Raw genomic sequence first — 26,894 nt, forward strand, 5'->3', positions numbered from 1 at the left:
TTTTTTTTGTCTTTTCATTTAATAATAAAAACAACAACCTGGCTATGCGTTCTTTGCTAGACTAACTGAGACTTGTCATGGCACTTGAATACTGTTGTTGTTCTCTTGTTGACCTGACTGCTTCTATTGTTCTCATTTCTAAGTCGCTTTGGATAAAAGCGCCTGCTAAATGATTAAATATAAATGTAAAAACAGCTGTATGTGACATTTATCACAACATTTCATAACAATCTGTTGAGGAGCAGTAATGTAGTTTATAAAGATATACAGTGCCTTTCAAAAGTTTGGGATCAGTAAGATTTGTGATATTTTTTAAAGAAGTCTCTTCTTCACATCAAAACGACATATATTTGATCAGAAATACAGAAGAAAAAAAAATATTGTGAGATATTATATCAATTTAAAACAGCTGTTTTCTGTGTGAATCTGTGTTCAAGTGTAATGTATTTCTGTGATGCTCCGCTGTATTTCCAGCATCATTCCTCCAGTCTTCAGTGTCACATGATCTTCAGAAATCAGAATAATATGATCATTTATTATTTATTATCAGTGCTGAAACTGTTGTGCTGCTTAATTAATTAATTTATTGTATTTTTTTTTGGAAACTGATGCTTTTTTTTCCAGGATTCTTTGATGAATAAAAAGTTACAAAAGGACAGAATTTATTCAAGACAGAAATCGTTTGTAACAATATACCATTCAATTTTTTCATTTTTTTTTTTTAATTTTTGAAAGAAATTAATCCTTTTATTAAGCAAGGGCGTGTTAAATTGATAAAAAGTGATAATAAAGACTTATATTGCTAAAAAAGATTCCTATTTTAAATAACTTTTTTAACTTTATTCATTAAAGAATCCTGAAAAAAATTATCACAGTTTCCAAAACAACATGAAGCAGTAAAACGGTTTCCAACACTGATAATAAGTGAAGCCTTGAGCCTCTTCAGATCTCTTTTGACAAGTAAAGCTCTTTCCTCACTGTGTGGTTCTGATGTTATCTTCACTGATGAACCTCTGAGGTCCCTGATTCTCCTCCACTTCATCCAGCTCTTCTCTTTCCTCTTTCACTTCCACCAGGTCTAAAACTAACACTAGACAGTTAGGAGTCAATGAAATGGTGTGTCAAAGACTAAATGTTTGCTTCGAATTGTTTTATGTGCTTAATGAGTAAAGACTGTAAGTTTTCGCCGCTAGAGGTCGCTTTTTTTTTTTTTTACAATAACGAAGGCGAAGCTTGATGACGTCATGAAAGAGGGCGGAATGATGGGAGATGTAGTTTCACCATCCACAGTATCCTAATCGTGTTCACAGGTGTGATGAATTCATCATCTTTAGTACCTGTACCTTAACAGTATGACATTCAGTCTAGTGCAAGTTTAAGCCCTCTAAAAAACTCTCTTATAATCGGTAAAGCTGTCTCTAATGAATCTCTTACATCATACGAGCAGCTACTGCAAGCTGTCAAGTGACCAGACCTAGATTAAACTGTAAAACACTGCATTTATTCACATTATCACCTCAGAACAATCTTCAACATCTTGTACATCCTTAAACCAAGTCAAAAGTTTCCATAATACATAGTATATTTTATGTATGTGATGTTGTTACAGTCAGACTGTTTAATGTTTGTTTGTAGGGCTAAGCAAGGTATTTCTTCCAGCCCTAGCAATAGCCCTGATTTGTTATAACAAATTAGTGCAACAAAGTCAAATAAAAAAAGATTAGATGGACTGAAAAATATACAATATAAAAGAACTAAACACAAGCTATTTGATAGTTAACACTTATAAGGATTATGAGAAATCTTCTGGAACAGTCCAGATGTCCTCAGTTCCCTTGCTGGAAAACAATCATATGAGCATGTACTGTTCTGATGCCTCACACACAACCCCTTTTATTATAAAGTGTCATTATTGTGTAAAAAGATTTAAAGGAAAAACAAAACAACCAGTGCATTTCTAACTCGGCTTTAAATTCCAGCGCATGACAAAATTACAACAGCATCATAAAGCTGTTATTATACCTCACAGCCTGAAGAGAATCCCCACATCGATCAACTCCAGAGCAAGCTTTGGTTTCAACAGATCAGGCTTGCAGACACGTCTGGAATTCATATTCTTCATTTTAATAAAGTGACGGTCTGATATTTAACACAGACAATTAAGAGCAAAGGTTGGAAGGCGGGTGACATTCATAAACACAAACCACTGACAGCAGAACGGAAAGACAAACGGATGTAAAAGAGGAGATGAGCGGACAGGACTGAGAGGATGTGCCGACTCTAAACTACACAGCTGATGTGTTAATCTGTCTATTAAGTGATTTATTCACACGATTAATGTAACCTACTCCAGCATTAACTAGCACACATTCAAGCTTGACTGATTTTACAGTACAATGACATCACTTTCAGCACTGATGAGCTACGATTAACAAAAATACATTTTAGAGACATTAGAAAAGTAAATGATGTGTGTAGAGTTTATGCTATTCACTAATATGAAATGTGGCAGTTTTTTCTAAACTAATACTCAGACTTCTCTTAAATATCCTAAATGGTAATTTGTCCGGGTTAAAGTCCATCCAAGCTGAACTTGACTGTGAATCTTGCTCACTTCTTCAGCTTTGGACAAGCCTTTTTTAAATGTTTTCCCAGACTCCCGTATCGGCTGAATGTCTTCCCGCAGGAAGGACAGAGGTACGGTTTCTCTCCGGTGTGAACTCTCTCGTGCACTTTCAGTCCTGATGACTGAGTGAAGCTCTTCTCACAGTGGGAACACTTGTAGGGTTTCTCTCCAGTGTGGATGCGTTCATGCACTTTCAGCTCGGCGGCTCTAGCGAAGGTCTTCCCACAGTCCAGACACTCGTAGGGTTTCTCGCCCATATGAGTTTTCTGATGGTCTTTAAACCCGTGCAGCCACAGAAAGCTCTTCCCGCAGAATGAACACACGTATCGCCGCTCGTCCTCGTGGATCCTCATGTGTGTTTTGAGGTGCACGGCCAGGAAAAACTTCTTTTCGCAGCGCTGACAGTGAAAGGGTCTTTCTCCGGTGTGAGAGAGCAGGTGAGTTTTGAGATTGCAGGCCTCTGAAAACCTCCTGCCGCATTCAGGACACTGGTGTAACTTCTCTCCTGAATGGACCTTCATGTGAACTTTGAGCGTGCTCTGTTGTGTGAAGCTCTTCCTGCACAGCATGCATGTGAAAGGCTTCTCTCCCGAGTGGATCTTGGCGTGTTCCCTCAGAACCTCCTTCTGTTTGTAGCTCTTTCCGCACTGAGGGCAGCTGTAAGGTCTCTCTCGCGAGTGAATCCGTATGTGTCTCTTCAGCTCTCCTGAGCTCGGGAAGCTCTTCGCACACTGACGGCACGTGAAAGGCCTCTCTCCGGTGTGAATCCGAACATGCCTCTTCAGTCCTCCTGAGTTAGTGAAGCTCTTTCCACACTGAGGACAGCTGAAAGGTCTCTCTCCGGTGTGGATCTTGAAGTGATCCTTCAGGCTTCCTTTGCAGGTGAAGCTCTTGGCGCACTGAGGACAGGTGTATGGTCTCTCTCCCGTGTGGATCACCATGTGAACCTCCAGGTGTCCTTTACGAGTGAAGCTCTTTCCACACTGAGAGCAGCAGAACGAGCCTTTAGCATCCGCTCTTTTTTGTGAAACGTTCTCTTCAGTGTCTGAGGAACTAGAAGACTTTTCCTGACTCTGCTGCTTCTCCGTCACCTCACTCGGTTCTTGACCTTCACCTTTTTCTTCCATCACGTCTAAAATGAACGACAAAAGCAATGAGTGCAACAAATATGACAGGCCGAAAATACCACAGATCTCAAATAGAGGGATATTTAATGTGCTGATGATGTGATCAGGTGATATGTAACTATGCTACAATAACTAGGAGTGTCAATTTAACGTGTAAAAAAAAAAAATTAACACATTTAATGCGCCTGCCCCTTGTATCAACCAGTTAATTTTCTAAAACAAATCAATTTAATATAACAGTGTTTAATAAAATCAAAATATTTCTTTCTAAAGCTACTTTTTGTAACGCATATTCAATGCTCTTTTCTCATTTCACACAATAATGACATTAAATTATCTTTAGAGTTCATTTCTCAGCCCAGACGTGATTCATAAGAATCATTAAACGGCTTGTTGTATAATTAATTAGATATTTTATGGCATTTTGGCTGTCCAAGCTTTGTCCCTTTAACTCTGTTATTAATGAAGAGTTAATAACCATCACTAACCTCTCTGCTCCTCGGGTTCTTCCTCTTTCTCGCTGCATGTTTCTGCTTCTCTCTCCTCTTTAACAAACTCCATCTTTACACAAGTGTGCAGATATTAGGAAGTCTCTGTGCTCGATATCAATGGGGAAGTATATTCATCTGTCACGTGAGGAGGCATGCGTTTCATGAATGACAATATTTACGCAGCAATATACCTCACATGAATCATCATGCTTTATATCCGACATTAATCTGCAGATGTCGCTGGAATCCTCTCTCTCTCTCTCTCTCCCTCTCTCTCTCTCTCTCTCTGTCTCTCTCTCTCTCTCCCTCTCTCTCTCTCTCTCCCTCTCCCTCTCTCTCTCGATCCCCGGCGCAGGCCTGATGACGTCACGGTCCCTCTGCGCGCTAACAGCGGCTGAGCAGCTCGAGCTCTGCCGCCACCATCTGTAGCAGACCTCACACAACTACACTAACATCTAAACACAGCTTTCTTACAATCATTCCATAAAATAAAATAATGAAATGCACCCCCCCCCCCCCCAATGAAATGCACATGTGTGTGTGTGTGTGTGTGTGTGTGTATTATTATTTATTTTTATTTCTATCATAAAATCACATTATATTTGTCCCAAATTATTGTTAATGTTCGTGCCTTTGTCCTAGACTGGAAGATATTTTTCTGTCAGTATGCTTTATTTAGGGAGATAATAATAGCCATAGATTGTGCTTTCTCTTTCACCTTGCTCTGTTTTGTCAAACACCTTCAAAACTTCAAACTCATCGATGCAACTTTGTTAAATCCTGAAGTGAACTTCTAAATGATCTGTTTCGGACCGTTCCTCCGGTGAACTCTTCGTCATGTATTAAACGCGCGTCCTTGAAAGCGCACAGTTTTCTACATAAAACTGTAATTTAACTTCTTAGGTAATATCAACAATATACGTATATTTAATTGTTTTATCCAAATTGCTAGGGACAGTTTGGGACTCGCTGGATGTTGGTAGGGACACTGGCGCCCCCTCCTGTTGTCTCTCACATATTTGTTTAAACGCTGCTTGATCAGTGCAGATTTCTCTCCTGATTCAGACCAGAACACTTCTTCACTGGAGGAAGTGTTATTATGGATTATAGACTCAGGATTTGTTTCATCTTTTGTCTTCTCCTGATGTGAACTGATGGACTGGAGTGCTGTGGATTATTGTGATGTTTTTATCAGCTGTTTGGACAGAGCATCTCAGAGAATTTAATTACAAAGATATGACAGAAATCAGTCCTCTAATGTGTTTATTTGCAGGGAATTGCACAAAAGCCTGGAACATTCTTCATGAAATCAGAGACAATTTCCTGCTGAAAAATGAATGAATCACAATGTATAGTGTGTTTGACTTTGAATAAAGATCAGTAACGTATGAGACGATAAAGTGCTGTAGAAAACTTCTGAGAGGAAATAAAGATTGCTGTATAGTATGCATAATCTGTCACTGGAAAACACTTTCTGATGTTTACATGAAATAAAGCTCTTTTTCTATGCTTTTACTATTCTCTAAATCCCTCCTATAGCTGGCACTGAGTTTTTGTTTTCAGATGCACTGGTTGTTGTATTCCTCATTTAGGGAAACTCTTTCCACACTGACAGCAGTTCTGTTCTCTGAGATGTTTCTTGTGATTGACTATTACTGTTCTGTGAGCGACTACAAGACTGTTCTCCGTGAGGTTCCTCATGCTGTTTCACTTCTTCACATTCTTCTTTCACTTCTATCAGGCCTAAAACATGTTAAACTACTTGCTATGGTTGATTATGATCATTTAGATTAATCCCAGCTAACAAAATTGTTCTAAGGTTGTTAGGAAAATGTTATTTCTGATTTATTTTCTCTTGGTTATGTACAAATGTTAAAGGGGCAGTTCACCCAAAAATTAAAATGCTGTTATAATTTACTCACCATCCTTTTGTTAAGAACCTGTATGTATTTCTTTCCTCTGCTGAACACAAAAGATTATATTGCAAAGAATCCCGGGAACCAAAGAGTTGACATTTGGAAAATTCCAAGGAAGTCGATGGCTGTTTGGTTACCAGCATATCTTCTTTTGTTTGTTATTTTCAGCATCTGAAAGAAATTCAAAACACACATTTTTGGAACAAGATGATGGTGACGGAAGTTTTATTTTTGGGTGAACTGTCCCTTTAAGGGAACGTTCCATTGTATCATTTTGGATATTATGATAATGTTACAATGTTCTGTGAAATAGGTAAAAAAACATCTAACTCAAACATTTCAGTAAAACGTTCCACGAATGATGCGAAGTTATTGTTTTTGTGTTAATGTGCTTAAACATTATTATTATTATTATTATTATTAGGCCTATACCTTTAAACGGACATTCTATGAATGTTAGAGGAAGAATATTTGCTTTGTGTCTGCATCATCTCCTCTTTAACAAACTCCGTCTTTATTCTTTATTTATGACTGTGTTTTCCTGTTTGTTTGGAAGTCAGATTGTTTCACACCTGAGATTATGGGAATATTTTAATATTATTAATATCACCCTGCATTTGAAGTACATTTGTCAAACATGAATCTACTTTTGAACGTTTTGTAACTATTTATACGCTTTAAACCGCGAATCAAAACCTGCCTTCAAAGCCCGCGTGACGTCACACGCACACCGCGAAATGAAAGTCTGTATGAAAACCTTACTGTCTATGATGAAAACACGCATTTGTTGACGTATATTTAAAATATGTTTTAAATGCTTGCAATAACATGCTGATGTACCAGTGTTGTAACTCCATCCAGTAGAGGGCGGTGATCCGCCGGAAACTACAGAGAAGAAGAAACGCGTCTCGGTTCCGTGCGGCGGAGGATGGATTTATTTCTCCGAGAAGCGATGTAAAGCGATAAAGCGCTCCGTTTCAACGATGTGATGGTACTGGATTACCACAAATTCTGAGGAAAAAGAGAAGAAACGATGTGAGGTAATAGATGTGTGTGAATTGGGATTCCATCTCCGGGAACGCGTCTGAGATCTGATCTGAAGATGGAGAGAGATGCAGAGACACACACAGAGAGAGAAGAAGAAACAGAGCAGACAGGTGAGTTCTTCTTCTTTCTGTTTCCGGCGGAGAAGACTCACTGTAACGCGTCTGTCTCGCATCAGTGATTCAAAACAGCATTTATGACAGTTCCAGGTAATTAAGCATAGAAATACGAGGTTTAGTAACTGTTATGGCAGCTATAGCGCCACCTATAGGCCAACCTCCATACATCTTTACATGCTTGTTGTTAAATAATATGAGGAAAGAAACTGCACTGATCACCTCTTTGTAGAACATCTGTTGCTCTTCTGTGGATTGATGTGTCTCCGTGTGCTGTGTGTGTTTTAGAGCTGATGCAGGAGAAGAAAGAGAGCCGAGTGAACGACGCCGAGGAGAAACATCTGAAATCAGTCACTTCTCATTTCAGTCGCTCAGAACTGAAGAAGACAGTCTCGCAGGAAGCCAGTAATGTGTTCGTCTGCCCCGAGTGTGGGAAGAGTTTCACACACAGAGGACACTTCAACGAACACGTGAAGATCCACTCGGGAGTCAAGCCCTTCAGCTGCCCTCACTGTCAGAAGAGCTTCACCTGTAGAGGACACCTGAAGCGGCACGTGCGCATCCACACCGGAGAGAGACCGTACGCTTGCACCCAGTGCGGGAAGAGCTTCAAGTGTGCCACCAACCTCAAAGACCACCAGCGCTCGCACTCGGGAGAACGAGCCTTCAGCTGTGAGCAGTGCGGGAAGAACTTCATCCTGGCGTCCAACCTGAAGGCCCACCTGAAGATCCACACCGACGAGAAGCCGTACGTGTGCGCCGTGTGCGGGAAGGGCTTCCTGCGCCTGGGCTGTTTCAACGATCATCAGAAGATCCACACGGGCGAGCGAGCGCACATCTGCTTCGAGTGCGGAGACACCTTCACCAGATCCAGCGCTCTGAAGCAGCACCAGAAGATCCACAGCGGAGAGAGACCCTACAGCTGCTCACACTGTGGGAAGAGCTTCACTCACTCGGGAGCGCTGCGGAGACACGAGCGTGTGCACACCGGAGAGAGACCTTACCCCTGCACCGCCTGCGGGAGGAGATTCACCCAGTCCAGCGACCTGCAGAACCACCGGAAGAAGCCCTGTCCCGTACGGTCAACACTGGGCTGAAGGAGAATCATTCATGAGACTCATCATTCCTGTCACTAACACTACTGAGATACCAGAGCTTATAGTGTGGATAGAAACACTGAGTTCAGTCGAAAACAGCAAATACAGATTGTGTGGATTACAGTGTTACTCCAGTAGATGGAGACAAGTGGAAAAGGTGTTCATCGTTCTGTACAGAGGTTCGTTTAGAAAACTGATTTCTTCCAGTAATCAAGCAAGTGAAGACTTTATGAGTGAGTCACGGAATGATTCATTCAAGAGATTCATTCAAAAACACTGATTCATCTGGAAATGAAACAAGTGAAGTCTTTAAGTGAGTCATTGAATCATTTGTTCAAAAACACTGATTTCATCCAGTAATGAAACGAGTGCAATCTTTATGAGTGAGTCATTGAATCATAATTATTTTTTGTCAGACCCCTGATGTCCCAGTTTCATGATCTCTGTTTCAGACAAAAGCATTATGATTCTCTGTGATCATCTGAACAGGTTTGAATCAAGACAAATGTAAAGGTATCTCAATTCTGTATTTAATAAAACCCTATTTTAGGACGTGCTCTTCATTCTCTGAGTCTGCTGATCTTTATGGTTGACGATTTACTCAAGGCTAGGTAATAACAGTCTGAAATATCAACCTGTAGAACGTAAACCGTATTAGAATATCTAATATGGAAATGTAGTATAAAAATCTGTCACATTAAACAGTGTAATATGATACTATACAACACAATAAAGGTCCAGAATGATTGGGAAATATGTGCACACTTTAATCATCTGATTATTTATGTTACAGTAAATGAGTTGGACTGAAATCATTCTGTTTCTATACCGGTTTGAGTTATTTTCCCCTCGAGATGGCTTGCACTCTTATCTTATCTGTTGAAGAATATATACGCTAAAGTCATTCTACACATCTCCAGATTTAGAGCAGGATAATACAGTATAGTTTGATTCTTAACTACATTTTAATCATGTGTTTTAACTAAAAGTGAACTTAACACTTCTATATCAACTGCAGGATGCCTGTGCATGAGAGAGAGCTCATTATCTGATTATCACCATCTGTTTGGTTTTGCAGTTTGCTCACTATATTATTAATTTATCCTTTATTATTCTTGTCGAGGCAGTCACCGGTGATTGTATCGAGGAGGTCGTATAGCTCTCTTTTATAATAGTCAAAGCTTTGGTTTGTATGTTTGAGTTATGTCTAGTTATTGTGTATTTATTATCTGGTCAGGAAGAAGCTGTGAGACTGGACTCTTCTCCGTGATGAGGACTAGTTCAGTCATCTGATGAGTTAGTGTAGTCTTCTTATCTGAAGATCCTGTGATGATGATGATGATGATGATGATGTCTGTTTATATATTAACATGTTTTAGGAGCTTTATCTTAAATCTTCCTTTCTAAAACTCCTTTAATACATTTAGAAAGTCTTGCAGTATTATGGAAGTGCACACTAATCACACAGGAAATAGAGATTACACACATATCTTTATGATTTATTTAATCATTAGTTTCTCATCTCCTCACAAACAAAACATTTTGGCTGGACACTTTCCTTGTCTAGCGCATCTTTTACAGCAGTGTAGTGCTGATTTCAGATGAATGCTCTTCTGTCAGGTGTCCTGTGCTCTGTAGCTCAAGCATGGGCCCCGGGGCCACGGCACACACACTTCTGTTTCTCACACATTTCTTCTTTCTCTGGAGCTGTCAATGCAGATGTGAGGTGAGGGACTCTATCAGTAATTCATATTTCACTTTCTGTGCAGGCTTTTGTCCGTAGTTCAATAACTCACCTGTTTTAAATTCAGCATTTATTAATATGATTGTCAGCTGAAGGGCTTGTTTATAGTCTCTGATCGTATTCTGTCCATCAGGCACCACAGCAGGTGATCGGTCAGCTGCTTCCTCTCTCTCTTCTTTACTGTAGATGTATTTAATAGACACAGATGAAGTGTAAAGTCGTGTGACAGCTGATTATTAGCTCTGATTTTGCAGAATATAATGTGGATGGAGGTAAAGAGGATCTGTTTGATATCAATGAAGGTGAGAGGTCTTTACATCGGCTCTTTACAGGTTTGATGTGGATTGTGTGATTCACCATGATATTTCTGTCTTCTTCATGCTCTCAGAGGCTGGTCTTGATCTTTTCGAGGGAGATATTGCATATGATGAGGTAAGAGATGATGTGTTGTTGATAGCAGTCGAATCCGTCCTTGGTTTGTGTCCTGTTTCTGTCACAGAGTTTGGGGAGAAACTCTATAATCGGAGATGAATACAGATGGCCAAAAGTGATTCCTTATTACCTTGAGGATGATTTGGGTGAGTATCTTCAGTCAGTAACTATATATATATATATATATATTCAAATAAAACAGTAATAATTTGATCTTACTGTAAAATATATTTTTAGCATGTAACTTTGTGCTATTAGTCAAATCCTGTGCATGACTGATTAACCCCTAACGTACCGTATTCTCTACGGACAGATATTAATGCAAAAGGCGTGATCCTGAAGGCGTTTGAACAGTATCGCCTGAAGTCATGCATCGACTTCAAACCCTGGAGTGGAGAACAAAACTACATCTCTGTGTTTAAAGGCAACGGGTGAGCTGCTACACATCTGCTTATACTGTTGGGATGATGCACAATGATCTGTTGGTTGATGTGCAGTTAAATATGTGAATACACAAAGAATCCCCCTCTCTGCGTGTGTGAACAGCTGCTTCTCATCGGTGGGGAACCGGCGTGTCACGCTCCGACCGAGACGACTATGTCTCCATCATCTGGGACCGCATTACTGAAGGTACTTTGATACAAGAACAAAGACCTGAGAAACTGCAGAAAATGTGTTCATCCTCAGTCCATCCCAGATCAGGATGAGTTTGTTTCTTCATCAGGTTTGTAGAAATGTAGCACTGCATCAGTGTTTCATCAATGGATGCTCTGCAGTGAATGGGTGCCGTCAGAATGAGAGTCTGATAAAAACATCACAATAATCCACAGCACTCCAGTCCATCAGTGAACATCTGGAGAAGACAAAAGATGAAACACACCCAGCATTAAGATGATTTTAACTCAAACACACAGAGTCTATAATCCATAATAACACTTCCTCCAGTGAACAAGTGCATCTGCTGTTGTCTCTCACATATTTGTTTAGAGCTGTTTAAACGCTGCTTGATCTGTGTAGATTTCTCTCCTGATTCAGACCAGAACACTTTTTCACTGGAGGAAGTGTTATTATGGATTATAGACTCTATGTGTTTGAGTTAAAATCATCTTAATGCTGGATGTGTTTCATCTTTTGTCTTCTCCAGATGTTCACTGATGGACTGGAGTGCTGTGGATTATTCTGATGTTTTTATGACTTGTTCACATTAATTTCACAGGCAAGGAGCATAACTTCAACAAGTACAACGACAGCACATCCGGTGCCCTGAACGTTCCCTACGTCTACGGATCCATGATGCATTACAGCAAGAAAGCCTTCCAGAAGGGCTCGGAGCCCACCATCGCCCCCAGGATCCCGGCCTTCAGCGACGTGATTGGTCAGCACATGGAGTTCAGCGACAGCGACCTGCTCAAACTCAACCGACTCTACAACTGCTGTGAAGCTTTTACGCACGAGCTACATATTCCCAAAACACTTTACCAGTTCAGATGTGATGTTTAGTTTATGTCATAGTCAGGGCTGGGTATTTGATTGGATTCTAATTTAGTGGGAGGGACTTTCTTTATGATAACGAGTCAGCATTGGTCGAGTGCAATGACTATATCATCATACAGAAGAGCGTGTGTGAGTGTTTAAAGTGTGGTTACTTCACAGCCAGCTCCTCTACATTTCTGGACTCCTGTGACTTTGAGTCGGAGAACATCTGTGGAATGATCCAGAGCCGTGGGAATGAAGACAACACAAACTGGCAGCGTGTTTCCAAAGCCGCAGGTGGACCAGACACCGACTACACCAACATGGGACGCTGTGACGGCAAGTCTCCTGGAGTTTCAGTTTATAAAGTTTATAAAGTTCCATCCATTCTGTTAAAGTGAAAAAATGAAGTTCCTGTCATAATTTACTCACAGTCGTGTCATTTCAATAGTTCACGCTTACATATAATTAGCTGAGGTATGGAATGTGTATTTGGCGTGCTGTCCGGGGAAGGGCTCCGAGCTCGGGAATGGCCCGAACCTAGAGTACCCCCCCTTCCCCGTCTAATTATAAAGTGAACTTGAAGTGAGGAGATGGGGTGGAGGAGGGATGCTGATAAACCGTCAATGGATAGAGGTAAGTCAGCGATATTTATACTATGGGATTGATTACTAGATTGTGGTCCACCTGTGTTGATTAGGCTAAGTATCTGACGCGCTCCTCCCGAATCTTTTTAATAAAATTACATTTAAAACATCATTGTGGTGTTATTGATGTATGGAACATGCATACACACACACACACCATCATATACACTTTTCTAATGCTGTTATGGTGTTTTTAGTCCTTTTAGTTTTCATTCACTTCAGACAAACAGAAAACAGAACTTTTCTATAGCGTTTCTATAATTTCTCCTGTTGTGTCTAGATGACTTTAATTTCAGCCGACCTTTAAAATAATAACCTGAGGTTAAGATGCATATTTATTCTGTTAAATCCTGTTAAATAGTGGATGTTTCCTTGTGAAATGAAAGCATTTGGTATACAAGAAGCTTTATTAGGGGGAGTAAATGTTTAAAACTCTACCGTGTGATTGCCCAAACAGAATCAGATGACTTCAGGAATCATACTTGAGTGAGCTGAAGCAGAAAACACACTTGTTCAAACAGGCTTTCAACATCTGGGGTGTTTAGAGCCCTACAAACTCAAGACAAGGTTAAACAGGTTAAGAGAATCTGAGGGAAACTCAGGATTTTCAATTTACTGTATTAACAAACTAAATACGACTTCCCAACTTGTAAATATGAACGTCTCTGGTGTACTCGAATGCACCAATGTTCTTTTGTGTCTATAAATTGGATTAAATATTGGCTATCCATCGTGTGTTCAGGAAAGGGTTACTTCATACACTTCAGCACAGCGAGCGGGCCGCAGGGGAACAGGGCTCTGCTGGAGAGCAGGGTTCTCTATCCCAGCCGGGGATTCCAGTGTCTGCAGTTCTTCCTCTATAACAGCGGCCACACTAATGACCGGCTGAGGATCTGGACACGAGTACGACACGACAAACCCAGACGGGATCCTGCAGCTCATTCACGAGGTTAAAGGTACGGGTGTTGATCTACAGAGTGTTTGAATGCCGAGTCTTCATCAGTTTTTGGATTAATGAATATCAGACTTCCTGTAAAAGGTGACTGTTATATGATAGTATATCAGATATCAACGAGTCTGTTTTGATCTGAAAGCTCCTCCTGGTGACCAGTGGCAGCTCCATCACGTCAGCCTGAACGTCTCCAGAAAGTTCCGAGGGGTTTTTGAAGGAATCAAAGGGAGCGGGTACGCCGGTGGACTCTCGCTGGACGACATCAACCTCTCAGAGACCAGTTGTCCTGAACACGTGTGGAGGATCGAGGACTTCAGGAGCGTCCTGGAGAACACACCGATGGGTGCCGCCATATACAGCCCACGCTTCACATCTAAAGACGGCTACAGCTTCCAGATGGGCCTGTATCCCAACGGATCAGCGGGATCCCCGGGAGAGCTGGGAGCGTACGCTCACCTGACATCAGGAGCGGGAGCGCTGGAGGACGGTCTGCTCTGGCCTGCTCCATGGAAGCTGATGGACCAGAGCGCAGACACTGACCCCAGCATGACTCACCATCATCTCCTCTCATCTTTATTATCTTAATTATGCAAACTTTAGTGGCTCCCACTGTTTCACAATGAACCAAAAATGGTTGTGTTTTGCACCATTCCTTTAGCAAAGCATGTGACAAAGTTGAAATTGATTGTGGATGGATTACAACGTTTAGCTGCAATTTTAGAAATACATGTGTACAATATGCTGCTCAGTGCTCATTACCGGGACATCGTCTATTCAATTTTACAATAATATCCATTAGACCAAAAACACAACGCAGTGTGAAATACAAAATACAGGTAAAACACCGGGAAAAAATAAATACAGAAAATGTATTCCAATTAATACATTGTGTCATATTTTGTTAAGATATTGTTTCAGAAACTTAAAGGTTTTTCCTCCAAAATAAAAGCTTGAGAGTTAAAGAAGAAAAAGAAATAAAGACAGCATTGTAATTTTACTCTTGTTAAACTCTTGCAAATTAAGAAATTAAGACAAAAAGACTGTAAAGTAAAATAATAAGGAATAATTATAATTATTTTCATTTTGGAGTCGGGGCTCTTCGTTTTGCTTCCTTCAGATCAATGCATTTCTTTTTTAAGTCTAAAACCTTTCTGAATAACCAAGATCCACCCCCAATTTTGTAATAAAAAAAATGACAGTATAAAAGTTATTTTTATAGACTTTTTTTATTTATATAAAAGCAGATACAGGCATTTTCTAACCTAAATATGTGTGGCTTCATATTCTCTTCCGTATATGTTTTTAGCGCTACAAAAACAGTTTGCAGCACAAATATCCTGTGGAATCACTGATCTTCATTCACTTTAGGGACTGAAGATTTCTTCTGGGACGATCCGCGTAAAGTAGGTGTGAAGGTAACCGGAGACGATGGGACGGAGTATTTCCGTGGTCCTGGCGCTGGAACGCCGGTGTTCCTGACACAGGCCAGAGCACTGAGCCGAGACTTCATCAAGGGAGGAGACGCCGTCTTCCTGCTCACTATGGAGGGTGAGACACACACTAACAGGCACATTCCAACACAATAGTAGACGTTTAGCAGAATGTTCACGCTGCTCTTCTCCAGCAGTAGTGTTCTGATGATCTGCTTATGTTCCTGTAGATATCTCTCATCTGGTAGCTTCACAGCCCTTGCCTTCCACAACCAGCAGCCCACCGAACTCAACCTCGTCTGTAACACGGGACCCTGACGGCAGCGTGACCCCTGTGACCTCTGTGACCCCCAGCGCCGCTCCTGACCCGTGTGTGTCCGTGCGGTGTGAGAATGACGGCATGTGTGTGCTGGACGACGCGGCTCAGGCCGTGTGCAGGTCACAAACACATCTGCACTGCTCCTAGGATGCAGGGTTTTCCTTAATTTACAATGTAAAACAATTATAATTTAATTATCTTTAATGGAAGAAAAACTGCTTGAAATAAAATGAGCCGAGACCAAAGTCTTGCCTGTGAAACCAGGCCATAAACTCAGGAGGCATGAGATCCCATGGTGCATTCACTGCAAAACATGAACATTTTCATCAGTATTTCTGTCTTGGTTTTTTTTCTAGTCCGAATATCTCAACATTCTTAAATCAAAATACTCTTTTTCTGGAGGTGCAAACTGAACATACAAAGTCTTGTGAAACTGAACACAATGAAATGAGTTTATGATTAAACCAAGAACATAAATCTGTCAACAGGGAATGAAAACTTGTTTAAGCTGAATTAGTTTGAATATAGTGTATTTTCTGAGCCCACTGGAAGATATTTGTCCTTCTTTTAATCATAAACTCATTTTGATCAATTTCTCAGAAAACAAGACTTCATGTGTTCTGTCACTGTGCTTCTCCTGTAAATGTGTCTTTACTGAACAATCTTTACGCATCTGAACTGGAAAACAAGACAGAAACACTGAGGAAGAGTCAAAGATATGTCCATATTCTAGTGCTTCTGAGCAGAGCCATCCAAACTTGAGCAGAGTGTTTTATGTTGTTTTTATGGTCTTCTGTGATTCCTCACGCGAGCTGAAGTGTGTGTGTGTGCAGGTGTGTGGTGGGACAGGACTGGTGGCACTACGGAGACAGGTGTCAGTGTAAGAGCTCGACTCAGAGCAGTGTGTTGGCGTCTGTGGTAGTGATTGTGCTCATGCTGATGCTGACGGTGGTCAGTGTGCTGTGCTCGGTGTGAAGAAACAGCAGAGGAAAGTGCAGCGTGAAGGAGAAGGAATCGCCATGAAGAACATGCACTCGTTCACATGAAGAGCTGAACGCTCCTCTGATGTACATCATAACTCATTAAAGACAAACAGTGCTTTGATCTCTGATCCTCTGATCTAATTAATGCAATCACATTAGACATCACAGTAATGAGGACACACACACAAACACACACTCTCTTTCTCACACACACACTCTCTTTCTCACACAGACACACTCACTCTCTCTCACACTCACAATCACTCTCTCACACACACACACACACACACACACACACACACACTCACTCTCTCACACTCACAATCACTCCCGCACTCACTCTCTCACACACACACACACTCTCTCACACTCTCTCTCACACACACACACACACACACACACACACACACACTCACTCTCTCACACTCACAATCACTCCCGCACTCACTCTCTCACACTCTCTCTCTCACACACACACACACTCACTCTCTCACACTCACAATCACTCCCTTTCTCACACACACTCGTGCACACACACACACACACACACAATCACTCCCTTTCTCTCTCACACTCGCGCACTCACTCTCTCACACACACACACACACACACACACACACACACACACACACACAGACACACTCACTCTCTCTCACACTCACAATCACTCCCTTTCTCACACACACTCGCGCACTCACTCTCTCACACACACTCGTGCACACACACACACACACACACACACACAATCACTCCCTTTCTCTCTCACACTCGCGCACTCACTCTCTCTCACACACACACACACACACACACACACACACAGACACACTCACTCTCTCTCACACTCACAATCACTCCCTTTCTCACACACACTCGCGCACTCACTCTCACACACACACACACAGACACACTCACTCTCTCTCACACTCACAATCACTCCCTTTCTCACACACACTCGCGCACTCACTCTCTCACACACACACACACACACACACACACACACACACACATACACACACTCACTCTCTCTCACACTCACAATCACTCCCTTTCTCTCACTCGCGCACTCACTCTCTCTCACACACACACACACACACACTCTCTCTCTCACACTCACAATCACTCCCTTTCTCACACTCGTGCACTCACTCTCTCCCACACACACACACTCACTCTCTCTCACACTCGCGCACACACTCTCTCACACAATACTACAGATGTCAATGGCTACCGTCAACCTGACGGTGAGTAAATGATGACATCATTTGCCTTTTTTGGTGAAGCTTGAAAGAAACATTGTTAGCATCTTGTCTCCAGAGCAGACATCACAGAGATGAAGATTCAGGCAGAAACATTCCAATGAGAAGGACCTTTAACCCTTCACTTTCCAACACAAACTGAACAGGCAGATTTATCCACCATTATTCCAGGTAATGTGTGTTGAATGCAGTCTTCCAGGAAATGCAAGCTTGTATGTAAATTTCGGAGTATGATATTGATGGATAAAAAAATTCAAAATGCAAGGGTTGAAAATCAGAATCCAGAATCAGGGTAAATTACTACAAGAAATTTGTTTCTTAATCAAGTTCATTCTTAATGTGCGTTGAGCTCCTAGCTCTTCTGTAAGTGACCTTGTCTACCCCTGACCTAAAATCACACATGCATCATTTTTAATGTCAGCAGTCAGATTTAAAATGCAAAGTGCTCATTGAAAGTGATCAGAAGCAGCAATGCAGCAGGTATTCCACACTCATTCATGCACAAACTGTGACGGTCAAAACTGTGTCGTTTATTGTATACCGCATGATAATCTGGAAATAAAGAAAATAATGTGCTTATCTTGTGAAACACACATTGTAGAACAGAATACAGAACTTATGCACAGTCAAGTCTAGGATATACCAGTCTGGAGCGTTTAAAAGATGTCCTGATGCAGTGCTCCCATGTTCAGTTTGGCTTTTAATTCAATCATTCAACTGATCCCTATCATTGATTAAATCTCATTTATGATTTTAATATTTCATGATCATTTATCATTTAATCTCACTTTGCTAAAGTTGTTTGGATCAGTTCACTTGAGAGAAGTTTTACATACATATAAATCAAGTTCTAAAACAGTCATTATGAATAATCAAGGTGCAGTTTTGATGGCAGGACTAAAAAAAAATCTAATTAACCAAAATGGCTCAGTCTCACATTTTGATCAAAGGTTCAGAGCGGTCAGAACACCAGACAGAGATCTGAAACGTGTCATTTCCACAACGGCTAAATAACCACCAGTTTCCAGAACACCTCAGCTGTCCACCATTGTTCTTTACCTCAAAATGTTACTTTATGTAAGTCAATATAATATTTTTGGTTGACTTTTACCATAAACAAAAGCTAAATATCAAAGTATAGTTTTTGCTTAAAACTAAAAACATTCTGTTGGTCAATGCTTAATTTAGATTAGGAATACTTTCTTTAAAAACCATAATGGTATTGTGATGTCTTAAAATCTGCATCTAATGAAACTGGTGTGATTCATTTTACTCTTCATTATAGTGCGCTGAACTCTCCACACATTACAAGTAACTGAGTTATGTAATCAGATTACTTTTTCAAGTAACTAGTAAAGTAACGCATTACTTTCCAAAAAAGTAACTAAATAATGCAATTAGTTACTTTTTTAGGGAGTAAGGAAATAATGTAATGCATTACCTTCCCCAACACTGTTAAACACTCACATCAGAAAGCACCACAAGAAAAGCTGCTTTAGAGTCATAAATTTAAGATTTATTATAACAAAACCAGGAACTGTTTGTGTGCTTGGTCCGAGTATAATTCCTTACTGATGTACTGTTCTGCATTACAGGACTTGACACAGTCATGCTGGTGTGAGACTGTGTGTGTGTGTGTGGCTCATTGATCAGCGAGTGACGACAGCACAGTTCATTTACAGGTGGTGTGTGTGTGTGTGTGTGTGTGCTTCTCGTACATATACATCTATTGGCATGAATGCATAAAGGGTCTTCTTCTTCTAGACACACAGTTCCCTTAAAAAGCACTGGTATACAATATTTTTCTTATTTACAGTCATTGGAAAGAGGAAAAGAAAAAAAATCACAATTTCTCGCAGAGAAGATTAGTAAAAAGTGACGAAGTCACCATAAAAGAGTAAGCAACTCCTAGGAGTTAGTCGTTCGAATTTCCACTAAATTTCTAGTTTTTATACAGGCGCGAAGCCTTGATTTACTGAAGAGATACAGTATTACTTTAAGTGCCCTATCTACAACAGTTAAGTGTGGTTTTACTAGTGTGTACCGTACAACACAATCTCCTGATTTTAAATCAACTTAAAGTCTGTTGTAGCTTCTCTCGCATAAAAAGATATGGTAACTAAAAAACTAAATCAGAATATCAAAATAGTTTTGTTGGTAATGACCGCTAACATCCCAATACTAGTGTTGAATTCTATAGGTATGGTGTTAAAGGTAAATAAAGTTAAACAGTCAGTGATCAGTAGTGAAACACTTAAACGGGTGAGGCACGGGTCACGCTCTTCTTCTGCTCTTAAAGGGATCGCTCGGGACCCATGATGTTTGACTCGTCCACTTCATTCACTCATTTACTCAGCCTCACATTGCTGCAAGGGTTTCTGGGTCACTCCACAGCTGCAGCATTAGTGCGAGAAATTAGTGGTAGTTTTGGGTGAACGTCTGCACGTAGGGTTGGGCGATGGAGCTGCAGTGGAGCAGGAAAAACACAAGGTTAAGAGACGCGACTTCAGCTGCGTTTAACCGGAGCGCCACGTTTCATGTGCACAGAAGACGCGAGCACGGTCAAACACGTCCATCGAGCGCTTGCTTACATGGAAAAGCAGAAACGGGTGCAGAACTACTGCTGTATGCTGACAGACTGACTGAAAGCTGCTGATGTGTCATATACTGTTAATAATCGCACACTACTGAGTCACTTTGATGTGAATTGACTTCAAACACGTGAGGTTCGTTCGAACAAAGAGCTTTCTTTAAATGGATGTGACTTGAATCATGTAGTCAAGTTTTTGAGTTGACTAGTTAAAATCGACATTGTTATCAAGATTTAACGGTTTGCTGTATCGCCCAGCCCTACGTTCAAGAGCTACGGATTAAAAGCCAGAAGACCAGACTGAGTAGATGAGGAGAGAAGGGCTTCAGAGCGGCGTGTCGCAGGAGTCAGCGGGTCGCTCGCTCTTGTCCTGCTGATGCTGCTTCATGATCTCCTTCACCTCCTCCTCCAGCTCCGGAGGGATGATGAACTGGTCGTCGGGGTCGGGTTGAGAGGGCGCGGTGAAGTAACCCCCAGGTTTCTTAGAAGGAGCTTCGGTCGCCACCTCGATCATGTTGTGGCTCTGCTCCTGCGGCGCCACCGAGCCGTTTCCCCGCCGCTTCCCTAAGGTCTTGCTCCAAGCGTCAGCTCCCGCAAGATTCCCGGCGTCCTCCGGGGGCTCTGGGGTGCAGGGTGGAGGAGGTGGCAGCAGACAGTGGACGTCAGCCTCCACCTCCACCCGACTGCCGTTGGAGAACACTCCGGCGATGGGCTCCTCGTCCTCGCTGTCCAAGCCGTTGTCGGATAGCGCGCTGGAGAAGGTGGCGCTGGACAGCTGCCTCTGGAAGGAGCTCCCGGAGCTGGGCGTGAGGTGGAGCGAGCAGCAGGGCAGGCGTGGGTTCAGCTGCGGCGGGTGGCTCGGTGGATGAAGGTGGAGGTGTGTGTCCTGCAGCAGGAGCGGGGGCTCGTCCGAGGATGCAGTGGATCCCACCTCGGAGCTCATCTCGGAAGCACTGACCTCGGAGCTGATCTCGCTGCAGGAGGCGGGGTACAGGCCCGGCCCGGGGCTCGGCGGAGGCTGCGGCGCTGCATGCATGCTTCCAGAGCCGGGCTCAGCAGACGCCGCGCAGCAGCAGCAGCAGCAGTCCTCCGCCACATTGAGCTGCACCACCACGGCGCTGAGGCTGTCGGTGCAGCCGTACGACTGAGCCAGCGTGCACAGCTTCTTAGCGGCCGCCAGCGCATCGGGGACCTTCCGGATGGCCTCCACCGCCTCGCTGGGGTCCAGGACCTCAAACAGACCTCTGCTGCCCAGGATGAAGAACTCATCTCTGGGGGTCAGCGGGAGCGTGGTGACGTACGGACGAGGCAAGACTGCTGGGTAGAGGAAGGAGTAGCCCATGATGCGTGTGGAGTCTGTTACGCCGTTCACTTTGTTGTCCTGTTAAAGAAGGGACATCACCACAGGGCTCAGTGTAGCTCTTTATAACTGCTATTCTACTACAACAACATTCAAAGAGTCTTGAGTTAAAGGGACGGTTCATCTCAACATTCAGCCTCAAACCTGCATGACTTCTGTCAAACACAAAAGGAGATATTCCTATATAATTCAAGCTCCAAGAACATACTACAGTAAAAAAAAAATCAGTCTAGGATTTCTTTGTAAATTTCAATGTGTAAAGTTACTTCAAAAGACTCGTTTTTGATACTTTGATGTCCTTCTAGGAGCCTGAAACTGTTGGACCCCATTAACTACTGAGCTGAAAGATTCTTCAAATATCTTTTGTTTCTCATTAACTTTTATTTTTTGGCAAACTATCCCTTTAACTTCTATAAAAGACAGGGAATAGATCAGCAGAATCCACCTGAAAGTCAACATGAAATGCCGTTTTACTTCCTTAATGTGACTCTCTTCGGAGCCATGTGAGGCACTTTTAATGATGGATGGATACACTTTATTAGACTTCTTTTGGACTTTTGAAAAAAACACCCATTCACTGCCATTCTAAAGTTTGGAAGAACCAATATAACTCCGATTGGATTCGTATGAAAGAAGAAAGTCATACACTTATAAGCTATTACTAAATATTGTAGAAACATAATTTTCTGTAAAGTTGCTTTGTAACAAGTTGTATTGTAAAAAGCGCTATACAAATAAACTAGAATTGAATAGAAAAATACACACCTAGGATGCCCTGAGGGTGAGTAAACCATGGGCTAATTTTCATTTTTGGGTGCACTATCCCTTTAATTACGTTTTGATCGAAGAGAGTTTGTTAGTTTTTAATAACATGCATCTGGTGTTGACTTCAGTGCGGGTGGAGAGTATGGCTGGTACCTCAGTGACGATGGCTTTATGCTGCTGCACGCGGTCGTGTTCCTCTCTGATGCTGATGTTGTGCAGCACTGACAGCGGAAGCGGCTTGCCGTCGCGGCACAGCACGGCCTGACACTTGCCCACGTTAGCGGCGGTGAGGGTGAAGCAGCCGGCGGGGTCAGTGGGGTCGTGCCGGATGTGACAGAGCGCCGCCGAGCCGCCCAGCTTCTGCCCTGCTGTGCCCAACTTCCTGTTCAACAGAGACGGACGGACAGACGGGTTTATCAGGGCCATCAAGTCATTAACGTTTTTAATCGAATCCATTACAAGTGCCAATTAACCAAAGTAATTATTAATATCGAATCATTAACTGTGTGCTTCACCTCTGCATGACGAGGAAGGTGTTGGTCATGTAGTCTTCCTCGCTCTTGGTCCTGTGCAGCTCTTCGGCCAGGACGTCGTTCATGGTGCACTGCATTAAATACGGCACCTCCACGTTCCTGTCGCCATCAAACACACCGTACAGAGCCTCTCTACTGCCACAGAAGCTGCTGACCGACAGCGCCGCCACACACAGCCTGCACACACACACACACACACACACACACACACATCACTGACCGACACACACACACACACACACACACACACACACACACACATCACTGACCGACACACACACACACACACACATCACTGACCGACACACACACACACACATCACTGACCGACACACACACACACATCACTGACCGACACACACACACACACATCACTGACCGACACACACACACATCACTGACCGACACACACACACACACATCACTGACCGACACACACACACACACACACACACATCACTGACCGACACACACACACACACACACACACACATCACTGACCGACACACACACACATCACTGACCGACACACACACACACACACACACACACATCACTGACCGACACACACACACACACACACACACATCACTGACCGACACACACACACACACACACACACATCACTGACCAACACACACACACACATCACTGACCGACACACACACACACATCACTGACCGACACACACACACACATCACTGACCGACACACACACACACATCACTGACCGACACACACACACACACATCACTGACCGACACACACACACACACACACACACACACACATCACTGACCGACACACACACACACACACACACACACATCACTGACCGACACACACACACACACATCACTGACCGACACACACACACACACACATCACTGACCGACACACACACACACACACACACACACACACATCACTGACCGACACACACACACACATCACTGACCGACACACACACACACACACACACATCACTGACCGACACACACACACACACACACATCACTGACCGACACACACACACACATCACTGACCGACACACACACACACACATCACTGACCGACACACACACACATCACTGACCTACACACACACACACACATCACTGACCGACACACACACACACACACACACACATCACTGACCGACACACACACACATCACTGACCGACACACACACACACACACACACATCACTGACCGACACACACACACACACACACATCACTGACCGACACACACACACACACACACACACACACACATCACTGACCGACACACACACACACACACATCACTGACCGACACACACACACACACACATCACTGACCGACACACACACACACATCACTGACCGACACACACACACACATCACTGACCGACACACACACACACACATCACTGACCGACACACACACACACACACACACACACACACATCACTGACCGACACACACACACACACACACACACACACACATCACTGACCGACACACACACACACACACACATCACTGACCGACACACACACACACACACATCACTGACCGACACACACACACACATCACTGACCGACACACACACACACACACACATCACTGACCGACACACACACACACACATCACTGACCGACACACACACACACACACACACACACACACATCACTGACCGACACACACACACACACACACACACACATCACTGACCGACACACACACACACACACATCACTGACCGACACACACACACACATCACTGACCGACACACACACACACACACACATCACTGACCGACACACACACACACACACACACACACACACATCACTGACCGACACACACACACACACATCACTGACCGACACACACACACACACACACACATCACTGACCGACACACACACACACACACACATCACTGACCGACACACACACACACATCACTGACCGACACACACACACACATCACTGACCGACACACACACACACACACACACACACACACACACATCACTGACCGACACACACACACACATCACTGACCGACACACACACACACACACATCACTGACCGACACACACACACACATCACTGACCGACACACACACACACATCACTGACCGACACACACACACACACATCACTGACCGACACACACACACACACATCACTGACCGACACACACACACACATCACTGACCGACACACACACACATCACTGACCGACACACACACACACACACACTCACATCACTGACCGACACACACACACACACACACACACACACACACACACACATCACTGACCGACACACACACACACATCACTGACCGACACACACACACACACACACACATCACTGACCGACACACACACACACACACACACATCACTGACCGACACACACACACACATCACTGACCGACACACACACACACACACACACACACACATCACTGACCGACACACACACACACATCACTGACCGACACACACACACACACACATCACTGACCGACACACACACACACATCACTGACCGACACACACACACACATCACTGACCGACACACACACACACACACATCACTGACCGACACACACACACACACATCACTGACCGACACACACACACACATCACTGACCGACACACACACACATCACTGACCGACACACACACACACACACACTCACATCACTGACCGACACACACACACACACACACACACACACACACACACATCACTGACCGACACACACACACACACATCACTGACCGACACACACACACATCACTGACCGACACACACACACACACATCACTGACCCACACACACACACACACATCACTGACCGACACACACACACATCACTGACCGACACACACACACATCACTGACCGACACACACACACACACATCACTGACCGACACACACACACACACACATCACTGACCGACACACACACACACACACACACACACATCACTGACCGACACACACACACACACACACACATCACTGACCGACACACACACACACACACACATCACTGACCGACACACACACACATCACTGACCGACACACACACACACACACACACACACATCACTGACCGACACACACACACACACACACACACACACACACACATCACTGACTGACACACACACACACATCACTGACCGACACACACACACACACACACACACACTCACACACACATCACTGACTGACACACACACACACATCACTGACCGACACACACACACACACACACACACACACACACACACACACATCACTGACTGACACACACACACACATCACTGACCGACACACACACACACACACACACACACACACACACACACACTCACATCACTGACCGACACACACACACACACACATCACTGACCGACACACACACACACACTCACATCACTGACCGACACACACACAAACACACACACACACACTCACATCACTGACCGACACACACACACACACATCACTGACCGACACACACACACACACTCACATCACTGACCGACACACACACAAACACACACACACACATCACTGACCGACACACACACAAACACACACACACATCACTGACCGACACACACACACACACACCACTGACCGACACACACACACACACACACATCACTGACCGACACACACACACACACACACACACCACTGACCGACACACACACACACACACACACACACCACTGACCGACACACACACACACACACACACACCACTGACCGACACACACACACACACACACACACACACACACCACTGACCGACACACACACACACACACACACACACACACTCACTTGTTCTTGACGCCCGAGGCTTCAGTGTAGCCGTGACTCCACACAGCCGGCCCTCCTGCCGCCTCATTGGCTGAGAACGATGAAGGGGGCGGGTCTATCCGGAAACAGCGGA

The 26,894-nt window shown here is 43.5% G+C and overlaps 4 protein-coding genes across 4 annotated transcripts in view; 2 read left to right on the plus strand and 2 right to left on the minus strand.

Annotated features, from left to right (window-relative positions):
- Positions 1-2,610: 2,610 nt before the first annotated feature.
- On the minus strand, positions 2,611-4,525 carry LOC132154371 (gastrula zinc finger protein XlCGF57.1-like). The gene is made up of 2 exons (XM_059562898.1): positions 4,242-4,525; positions 2,611-3,758 (listed from the first exon to the last, which is right to left on the minus strand). Exons 1-2 carry the CDS (start codon positions 4,312-4,314, stop codon positions 2,611-2,613), a joined length of 1,221 nt encoding a protein of 406 aa, XP_059418881.1. The 5' UTR covers positions 4,315-4,525.
- Positions 4,526-7,262: 2,737 nt separating this feature from the next.
- Positions 7,263-8,765, plus strand: LOC132154373 (gastrula zinc finger protein XlCGF7.1-like). The gene is made up of 2 exons (XM_059562899.1): positions 7,263-7,317; positions 7,609-8,765. Exons 1-2 carry the CDS (start codon positions 7,263-7,265, stop codon positions 8,415-8,417), a joined length of 864 nt encoding a protein of 287 aa, XP_059418882.1. The 3' UTR covers positions 8,418-8,765.
- mep1bb (meprin A subunit beta b) lies at positions 8,431-16,518 on the plus strand. The gene is given in 16 exon segments (XM_059562900.1): positions 8,431-8,596; positions 10,416-10,463; positions 10,550-10,593; positions 10,661-10,739; positions 10,907-11,024; positions 11,140-11,166; positions 11,168-11,223; positions 11,810-12,028; positions 12,247-12,405; positions 13,456-13,612; positions 13,614-13,669; positions 13,808-14,222; positions 15,032-15,213; positions 15,326-15,533; positions 16,248-16,380; positions 16,383-16,518. Coding segments are annotated over 16 exon segments (2,145 nt in total). The 3' UTR covers positions 16,461-16,518.
- Positions 16,519-20,446: 3,928 nt separating this feature from the next.
- phlpp1 (PH domain and leucine rich repeat protein phosphatase 1) overlaps positions 20,447-26,894 on the minus strand; it is a 38,019-nt gene continuing 31,571 nt past the window's right edge. The window contains exons 14-17 of the mRNA XM_059564195.1: positions 26,783-26,894; positions 22,884-23,078; positions 22,522-22,750; positions 20,447-21,624 (exon numbers count right to left, since the gene is read on the minus strand). The exon at positions 26,783-26,894 is cut by the window's right edge and continues 5 nt beyond it. Coding sequence (XP_059420178.1) covers positions 20,569-21,624; positions 22,522-22,750; positions 22,884-23,078; positions 26,783-26,894 — 1,592 coding nt within the window. The 3' untranslated portion in view covers positions 20,447-20,568. The remainder of the gene's footprint in view (positions 21,625-22,521; positions 22,751-22,883; positions 23,079-26,782) is intronic.

This window comes from Carassius carassius, chromosome 12 (assembly GCF_963082965.1).
Source record: "Carassius carassius chromosome 12, fCarCar2.1, whole genome shotgun sequence".
Lineage (NCBI taxonomy): Eukaryota > Metazoa > Chordata > Actinopteri > Cypriniformes > Cyprinidae > Carassius > Carassius carassius.